General features: G+C 38.5%; 1 protein-coding gene across 1 annotated transcript in view; it reads left to right on the forward strand.

Moving 5' to 3' along the window:
- The first annotated feature begins 2,227 nt into the window (after positions 1-2,227).
- The window catches only part of RPF2 (ribosome production factor 2 homolog), a 41,733-nt gene continuing 34,169 nt past the window's right edge, over positions 2,228-9,791 (forward strand). The window contains exons 1-4 of the mRNA XM_030886753.2: positions 2,228-2,244; positions 3,487-3,619; positions 5,787-5,824; positions 9,483-9,522. Of these exons, the coding sequence (XP_030742613.2) occupies positions 2,228-2,244; positions 3,487-3,619; positions 5,787-5,824; positions 9,483-9,522 (228 nt within the window). The remainder of the gene's footprint in view (positions 2,245-3,486; positions 3,620-5,786; positions 5,825-9,482; positions 9,523-9,791) is intronic.

The following is a 9,791-nucleotide window of genomic DNA, read 5'->3' on the forward strand; positions in this document are numbered from 1 at the left end:
CGTACTTAATCGTAGTTGGAAGATCCCATTTCATTCCTTGGTGATTTTGAAGCCCTTTTGTAGGATTCCTGGTGGCGTGGTGGTTCTGCGTTGGGCTGCTTGCTAACCGCATGCACTTGAAACGACCAGATGAGACTTGTGCTCCCCTAAAACTTGGAAACTTTCACGGGGGCAGTTCTGCCCCGTCCTGTAGGGTCGCTAGTGAGTCGACATCGACTCGATGGCAGCGAGTTTAATTTTTTGAGTTTGTAGAACTTTTGAGATGAGTTGTGAAAATGTCGGTGAAACATTTGCTACAGCACGTAGAACATACACATTCGTCAGTTCTTTGCTCCCATTTTTGTATACTTCTCTGCCACATTTGAGTGATACTATTTTAGATTTATAGAAATAGTATTTATTGATCTCTTAAAGATTCTTTCGATTTGATTTTTTCATGCAGTTTACCCGCGTTAGTGTGTAAGCAAAATGAGTTTCGTCTTTTTAGTCGTTCAGAGATTTTGTGTACTTGCTACATATTCCTGTATGTACTGTACCGATAGATGGGATGACTCAGACTAGTTGATAGTCTAATAGAGGGATAAAAAGCTGATAAAATAAGGTGCTATATGCCTTTGCATGATAAGTTCATGCATAAGTTCATGATAAGTGACAGCTGGGGGTATAGAATATAGAGCACCTTTACTGCCATATGCCAAGGCAGATCCAGCTGCCGCGGAGGTGATTCTGACTCAGTGACCCTGTACACAGAGTAGAAGTAGCCCTTTGGATTTCCAAGGCGTAAGTCTTTACAGGCCTGAAAGGCCTCGTCTTTCTCCGCTGATTTGGTAGTGAGCAGCCCAACCTGTAACCCACTATACCACTTGCATGCCTTATATTGCCATGAACTATTCCTTCATTTGAGTTAATAATGTGTATATTTTATCAGCTGGTAAATATGTGGAAGTCTTATATGCACTTTACTTGGGAGCAATTAAAAAAAAAGCATGGCCAACTAAATTATGTGCGCTGTTTTTATTTTCCTTCCCGAACTGTCCATTGGACTGGAACAGGGAGGGTCATAGTTTTTTAAGAGAGAAGTGCTTTCACTGATGCTAAAAATCTATAGGAAAGTAAGATCCTCAGAGAGCAAACACCTTACGGGGGTATCCCCAAAGCCACAGAATCCCCCTCCAAGTTATGTCTTTAAGTTCTTTTACAAAACACCCTCATCACCTCAAAGTACACTCCATTACACTTAACACGTTTGTCAAATCTGTGATTCCATTCTTGGAAACATTTTTCAAACTCGTGTATGGATAGCTGATAGCACCGCCCTCGCTTTTTTCTTCACCTCTTCTACTTCATCAAATTGCTGTCCTTTCATGCCGGTCTTTATTTTTGGAAGCAAAAACACATTGCAGGGAGCTAGGTCAGGTAAGTCAGGTGGCGTGGGGCAAGAGAGGCTTGCTGGGTTTTACCCAAAACTGCCACACTGAGATGCCTGCGTGAGCAGGTGCTCAGTTGTGGTGGCAAAACTTGTCCCCCGTCTGCCACAAATCAGGCCTTTTTTGGTCACACACTTTTACACAATCTTTTCAGAAAGAAAAGAATAAATAGAAAGCTTGGTTAACTGTCTGACCTGGTGGAACAAACTCCAAATGCACTAGGAGTCATCATTTTTGTTCGTGAACTTGGCAGACCCCAAGAACAAGGTTTGTCATCTATGGATATTTCAACTTTTTTGAAACAAGAAAACCTCTCACACATGAGTTTTTCCCATAGTGCTGTCCTTGTATGCTGTGGTCAACATCACAACAGCTTCTGCAGCATTTTCCCCCAAGCAGGAAACAAAATTTCACAGCCACATGCTGTTCTCTTAAATCGACCATCACAAAAAACAAGGTTCATGCAAAACTACTTTAACGAAAAAAATTCACTGTGACCGGAGAAAACCTTCCCAGGGATGCCACTGGGTGCACCAACTTAGAGTGAGTTGCTTGATGCTAGCCTAGTGGGGGGAAATGCACACTACGAAAGCTCCACTCTGCCCAGCACAATTCCGATTCTTTGGGGGGTACCTCCTCTTACAGCCCCCAGTTGCCTCCTTTATAAACAGAAGATAATAATTATACCTTATCTCATAGGGTTGTGGTGAGGATTATACCTTAAAACAGTGAATCTATAAAATGATGAGCCATTATTATTCACCTTTGGTGGCAATAATGTGTAACTTTCAGCAGTGATGATGGAGCGGGACAATATGTACTTGCTGGCAGGCATTATGGCATAACAACTGGAAGAAAGATAAACAATAATTAGCCTGTGGATTGGATTCATAAGCTACATTAAGTAACTGCCTAAAGGTTCACTAGCAGTTTCATGTGCAAATTTTTGTATTAGGATGCAGGATATAATTTGACTGCTTTAAGATTGAAGAATAGTAACAGTATATTCATTTGGACCTTTTAAATATATATTTTTAATCATTTTATTAGGGGCTCATATGACATCACAATTCATACATGCATCAATTGTGTAAAGTACATTTGTACATTCATTGCCCTTGTCATTCTCAAAACATTGCTCTCCACTTAAGCCCCCGGCATCAGGTCCTCATTTTTTTTCCCCCTTCCTCATGAGCCCTTGATAATTTATAAATTGTTTATTTTGTCATAACCTGCCTTGTCCGACGTCTCCCTTCACCCACTTTTCTGTTGTTCCAGGGAGGAGGTCACATATAGATCCTTGTAATTGGTTCCCTCTTTCCAACCCACTCTCCCTCTATCCTCCCAGTATCGCCACTCACACCACTGGTCCTGAAGGGAATCATCTGCCCTGGATTCCCTGTGTTTCCAGTTCCTATCTGTACCAGTGTACATCCTCTGGTCTAGCCAGATTTGCAGGGTAGAATTCGGATCATGATTGGGGGGGGGGAGCATTTAGGAACTAGAGGAAAGTTGTATTTTTCATCGTTGTTACATCGCACCCTGTCTTGCTCCCTTTTTAATATATTTTTTTCCCTTTTTAATATTTTTAATAAAAAGATTTACTAAAAAAAGCAGTAATATGTTAGGGGTTTTAAAAGCTTGCTAGCAGCCATCCAAGGTAAAACAATTGGTCTCTGTTCACCTGGAGCAATAAGAGCCAACTGACTGTGTGGAAGCAATGCAGATTCTGAAGTGTAAATCTTTAGGGGAGCGGTTAGCCTTGTCTTTTTCCCACTGAGTGCTGGGCTTAGACCACCATTAGGTCTTCAACCCTTACTCCTGACAGAGCCACAAAGGCAGGAAAAAGAATAGGAAAAGGCATGTGTCACTAATTGTCTCCTAAACCTTGTTGTTCCCTCTGCCTCCAGGCTAGAACTAGGTGGACTCCTAATTAATAAATAAGCTAATGCAATATCTCAGCTGACTTTTAAGAATTTGCACATCAGTCAAGTTCTAGTTTTGAAATATGAGGAAAATATCTTAAGCTGTTCTTCTGTATTTTGCTTTTTCCAAACAGAAAGCCCAAAACAAAAAGGGCCAAGAGATTCCTTGAGAAGAGGGAGCCGAAGCTCAGTGAGAACATTAAAAATGCCATGCTGATTAAAGGAGGAAATGCAAATGCAACAGTGACACAAGTCCTGAGAGATGTGGTACGTATAGAAGTTTAGTTTCTAGTCATTTTAGGAAAGATTTCACAAAACTTTGAAGACCCCCTCACATAGCTTTCCCTGACTTAAGACTGCTTGTCTTAGAGTAGAATTAAAACCCAAACCCACTCCTTTCGAGTCCATTCTGACTCCGAGGAAGCCTATCGGACAAGGGTAGAACCGTCCCATATGGTTTCTCAGGCTGAAACTTCTTGACAGAAGTCTGCCATGCCTTTCTCCCTGGGGATGTGTGGTGGATCCAAACTGCTGACCTTTCAGTCTCAGCCAAGTATGTAACCAGTGTGTCACTAGGGATCTTTAGAGAAGAGTTAAAGTTGGAAGTTTTCTGGAAATTAACTAGCTCCCTTAGTTAAAATTAGAAAATTTTAGCAGATTCGAATGAATAGAATTTGACTTAAATTTTAGGAAAGTATTTAATTTGTAAAGTGTAATAACGGCACGTTTCTGTATATTTATTCTGTTATTCTATGAAGGAGCTTTAAAAGGTTTTTTTTCCTCCTTTACCTTTCAATTCCATTTTTCTTTGAACTTTTTGAAGTCCCCATTTATATTTATTTAACAATGCTAGTTATTATGCTGGGAGCCCTGATGTCGTAGTGGTTATGTGTTGGGCTGCGATTCACAAGGTCAGCAGTTCTAAACCACCTGCCGCACTGAGGAAGAAAGACAGGGTTTTCTTTTTTTTTTAGACATTTTATTAGGGGCTCATACAACTCTTATCACAATCCATACACACATCAATTGTGTAAAGCGCATTTGTACTTCATTCTCAAAACATTTTCTCTCCACTTAAACCCCCGACATTAAGTCCTCATTTTTCCCCTCCCTCCCCGCTCCCCCCTCCCTCATGAGCCCTTGGTAGTTTATAAATTGTTATTTTGTCACGGGGTTTTCTACTCCTGTTAACAGTTACCGTCTGGGAAACTCACAGAGGCATTTCTACCCTCTCTTACAGGGTTGCTGTGAACTGACGTTGACTTGATGTCAGTGAGCTGGGCTTTTTAGTTACTATGCATGGTTCACAGTTCCTTCAATTAGTGAGGGAGGCTGACAAGTAAACTACTGTAACCTTGTGAATTAAGTGCTGTGCTCAGGTAGTCACAGGATAGGGTGGGACCCAGGGTTAAATTATATGGGGATTTCACATAGGCTTTCAGAGGTGACATTTAAATTTCATTTTGAAGGAAGTTTACTTACTAATTGCTGCCGAGTCGATGCCAACTCATGATGACCCTGTAGGACAGGGTAGAACTGCCCGGTGAGTTTCCAAGACTGTAACTTTTATGGGAGTAGAAAGCCCCATCTTTCTCCTGTTGAGCCCATGGTGGTTTTGAACTGCTGACCTTATGGATCGCAGCCCAACTTGAAACCACTATGCCACCCAGGCTCTGGTTTGAAGGCAGGGTGGGGTTTAAACAGGAGAGAAAGAGAAGGACTGCCAAGCAGAAGAAAAAGTTTGTGCAGAAGAGAGTGTGAAGGAGCCTTTGGGGAGCTGTAAACAGTGGGGACTGACTAAAGGAATGGAGTCTAGGTGAGTTTCAGCGATGTGGGTTGAACTTCATTCAGATTTGTGGATGTTACCATTCTCATGTTTATATGTAATGGTTCCAACCCACAAAGATAAAGCTCAGATTTATAAAGATACTGATAATAAAAGGCAATATTAATGAAAACTTAAGAGAAAAGAAGTGGTGGCCTTCAGAGAGTGGGTATCAAAAAATTGGTGGAATGGAAGGTTTCCCTGACTTTTTGAAGTCCCCTTATATCAGAAATGACTTAAGACAGTGGTAAGTTGGGGACTACCTGTATTATGTATTATACTCTCAACTGGTTTTTTGGGGGCAAACAAAATAGGTAGACTTCCAAGAAATTATAAACTGGATACAATGTGGAAAAGACATAGAAACATCTAGGTAGGAAGGTAAGTCCAGTGTAAGACTATTAAGCTTATGTTATAAATTATATGGTAGGAACTGTAAATAATCATAAAGGAGCCAAACAGAAGACATCAGAATAGGATTCGGGGGCCAGGATTATCCTGATTTACTATCCAGGATTATCATGATTTATGGCTGCTGTTACTGCAGTATTCTGATCGCTGCTTTTTAGAATGGGCTTTATTTTGAAAGCTATTAATTATGTTTTACAGTATTCACTGAAAAAACCATATGGCGTTCTGTATAAGAAGTAAGTAATTTATTTTACCTTAATTTATTTTGTTCCATTATAAAAGTAAAGAAAGCACTTATGGAAAATTTTGAATATTTCATTTTTAAAACACTATAGTTCCTTATGTACAGCTATTAGCATTTTAATTTCTTTCTAGTTCTTCCTCATTTGTAGTGAGTGCACTTACATGGTTGTGATCATAGCATTTGTGCAGATTAAAATACTTTCCTAAAATTATTTTAAAATAATTTTGTTGTTGTTAGGTGCTGTTGAGTTGGTTCCAACTCCTAGCAACCCTGTGTACAACAGAAGGAAACACCAGCTGGCCCTGAGCCACGCCAGGCTCACAATTGTCCTTGGGTTTGAGCCCATGGTTGCAGCCATTGTGTTGATCCATCTCGTGGAGGGCGCCTTCCTCTTTTCACTGCTCCTCTACTAAGCATGCCACCCTTCTCTAGGGACTGGCCTCTCCTGACATGTCCAAAGTACGTGAGATACAGTCTCAGCTTCCAAGAAGCATTCAGGTTGTACTTCTTCCAAAACGAATTTGTTTGTCCGTTTGCCAGTCCATGGCTCTCTCAGTATTCTTTGCCAGCACTGTAAGTCAAGTGCTCTGATTCTTCTTTGGCCGTCCATAAGTAACGTCCAATTTTCACATGCTTATGAGGCAATTGAAAATATGATGGCTTGGATCAGACGTACCTTAGTCTTCGAAGTAATCTTGCTGTTCAACACTTCAATGAGATCTTTTTTTTTTTTTCAACGGCATCTTATGCAGCAGATTTAGCCAGTTGCAAGCCATCTTTTGATCTCTTGACTGCTACTTCTGTGAGTACTGATTGTGGAGCCACGCAAGACAAAACCCTTGGCATCTTCCGTCTTTCCTCCATTTACCACTATAGGGTCTTTGCACACTTCATTATATTTTACTTTGCCTTCTCTAGCTGCTCTTTGAAATTGTCTGTTCTGTTCATTTCTGCTGTTTGCTTTAGCTACTCGACGATTAAGAGAAAGTTTCAGTCTTTTCTGACATCCACTTGATCTTTCTTTCCTGTCTTTAATGACCTTTTGCTTTCTTCATGATTCTACATAGCATGTTCTTGATGTCTTCCCACAGCTCATTAGGTCCTCTGTCATTAGTGTTTAGTGCAGCACATCTATACTTCAGATGTTCTCTAAATTCAGATGGGATAGACTCAAGGTCATATTTTGCTCTTGTGTACTTGTTTTAGTTTTATTCAGCTTCAACCGGAGCAATTCATAGTTTGTCCCACAGTTAGCCCCAGGCCTGGTTTTAGCTGTAGATAGTGAGCTTTACCATTGCCTCTACCCACAGATGTAGGCAATTTGATTGCTGTGTATTCCATCTGAAGAAGTTTCCGTTTGTATAGTCGACATTTGTGTTGAAAAAAGATATTTGCTATGTAGAAGTCCTTGGTCTTAAAAACTTTTATCATGTGATATCCAGCCTTGTTTCTATTACGAAGACCATCCAGGTTTGTTTTTTTCCAAGTTTGTTTTTTTGAAGACCATATCCAACTTTTGCATTCCAGTGGCCAATAATGATCAGTGCCTCTTGATTGCATGTTTGATCAATTTCTGACTGAAGACTTTGGTAGAGTTCATTACTAGCTTTAGTGGCTGATGCATATATTTGAATAATAGTTGTATTGATTGAGTTTCTTTGAGTATTCATTTAAATAATAGTTGTATTGATTGAGTTTCTTTGAGTATTCATTTAAATAATAGTTGTATTGATTGATATTCCTATTACAGTCAGCCTTACACTTTAAGATAGCTTGAAATGTCCTTTTTGACAATGAATGCAATGCCATTCTTATTGTTGTGTCATTCTCAGCAAAGTCAACCATAAGATTTTCTCACAGATTGATCACTACCAGTCCAGTAGATTTTCACAGCTGTTTTTCGCATTTTGAGTAGATCCCCGTCAGCAAATACAGGTCCGGAACGCTTTACTCCCACATCTTTACTCCATCCACATCATCATGGTCAACTCTACTTGGAAGAGGCACATCTTCCTCATATTCTGAGTGCCTTCAGTCCTGAGGGGCTCTGTTTTCTTCTGGCACTACTTGCGACAGTATCAGAATTTTAATACTGCCCATACATTTCTCTGAAGTGGCACTATTTCTGACAATGTTTATTAGGCCTTCAGTATCAGAGTTTTAATACTGCCCATAAGTTTTTTGGTGGCTAATTTCTCTGAAGTGGAATTCTTCATAGTCTGTTTTTAATCTGGAATTTCTGCTGAAACCTGTTCATTTTGGGTGACCTAGCTGGTACCAGTGACATAGCATCCAGTACCACAGCAACACACAAGCCACCACAGTCTGACAAGCTTACAGTCAAGTGGTGGTAACTGTAGACTTGAGAAACGTTACAACATTTGTTATCATTTCCATATTTCCTTCACCCACTTCTTCTAATGTTATACCTTGCATAATGATAGCACAATGATCGTTGGTACAATCTTGTTAACTAAATTACAAGCTTAATTTTAGTTTTATCAATTTTCCTACATAGGAACCCTTTTTTCCCCGCAGGATTCCTTATTACATTTAGTAGTCGACTCTTTACTCCTCCAATTTGTGACAATTCCTCAGTCTTTGATGATCTTGACAATTTTTAAATGTACTTGTTAATTAATTTTTAGAATGCCCTCAATGTGTGTTTATCTTAAGTTTCCTCATGAATAGATTAAGGTTATCCATTTGGGGGAATGCCACAAAAGTGAAGTATGTCCCTCCTCAGTATTCAGTATCAGAGTAGATGACCTCAGTAAGTCTTCTTACTGGTAGCATTGTCCGTGGTTAAAGCTATGCCTCCTGGTTTTTCAAATATAAAGTTACTGTTTGTGTGTGTGTGTGTGTAATTAAATATTTTAGAGTAGATACTTTTAGACTATGCAAAAATATCCTTCTCAAAACATTTGCTCAGTTTTAGCATCTGTTGTTGATTACTGTGTTATTACAATGCATTTTTCTATTTATAGTTATGTGTCATTTTTAATGGTAGTATGATGCTTATTAAATGACTTAAAATAACAATTCCTTAATTTTAGCAATTTTAGGTTCTCTCAGGTTTTAAATTCTCATAAATTATGTTGAAATGACCATTTTTACTTTGAAATAACAATGAGGTATTCTTTTGCATTTTCTGCTTGAGATTTATAAAAATGGCATTACATACTGGATATAATTATATGCTCAATGAAGCTTTTTGAAAAATTTGTTCTGAGTGAATGTAATATAGTTTATGGATATTTATGTACTTGTGGTGTATTTATATAATTAAATAAAAACTGATCATTTAATTTATATTTTCCATGTTACTAGTAGTTCCTGTTTACTTATTTGCAAATTACTGTTAGCTGTTGTCTTAGTTGCCTACTGGTGCTTTACCAGAAATACCACAAGTGGGTGGCTTTAACATACAGACTAGTTTCCTCACAGTTCACATGGTCAGCAGTAGCATCCCTATGTCCTAGAATGGTGAGCCACTAAATAAGTATTTAAATGAATGAGTATCCTTCCAGTACGGCTTTTTAAAACACCTAAACATGAAATTTACTTAATATATTACTTAATTGTTTTAGACAAATTCAAGATTAATAAAATTGGAACTGACTTAAAAATGTCTTTTTAAATATCCTTAGGAAGAACATTACAAGGCCATTTGAAGATCAGACATCACTGGTAAGAGATTTTTGATTCATTAAATATGATTGAATTCCTTTTTAATTAGGAATCATCTAGTGTGAAGGAATCTTTATATAAAATGGAAAAAGACACACTTTCAAAGATACAGTTGTAGACCTTAAATCTCACATTGGTTCGTAGTAGATGCATTAGTCACTGCTTATAAGCAAATTAATAAATTTTGAAGATCTGAATTATATTTCTAGTTTAATTAGCAGATTGTGAAAGTTTTATGGTCCTGCTTTTATAAAATAAGGGTTTTTTTG

Source organism: Echinops telfairi, unplaced genomic scaffold (assembly GCF_000313985.2).
Source record: "Echinops telfairi isolate 266 unplaced genomic scaffold, ASM31398v2 ScPeMD7_3533;HRSCAF=4204_0, whole genome shotgun sequence".
Classification (NCBI taxonomy): Eukaryota; Metazoa; Chordata; class Mammalia; order Afrosoricida; family Tenrecidae; genus Echinops; species Echinops telfairi.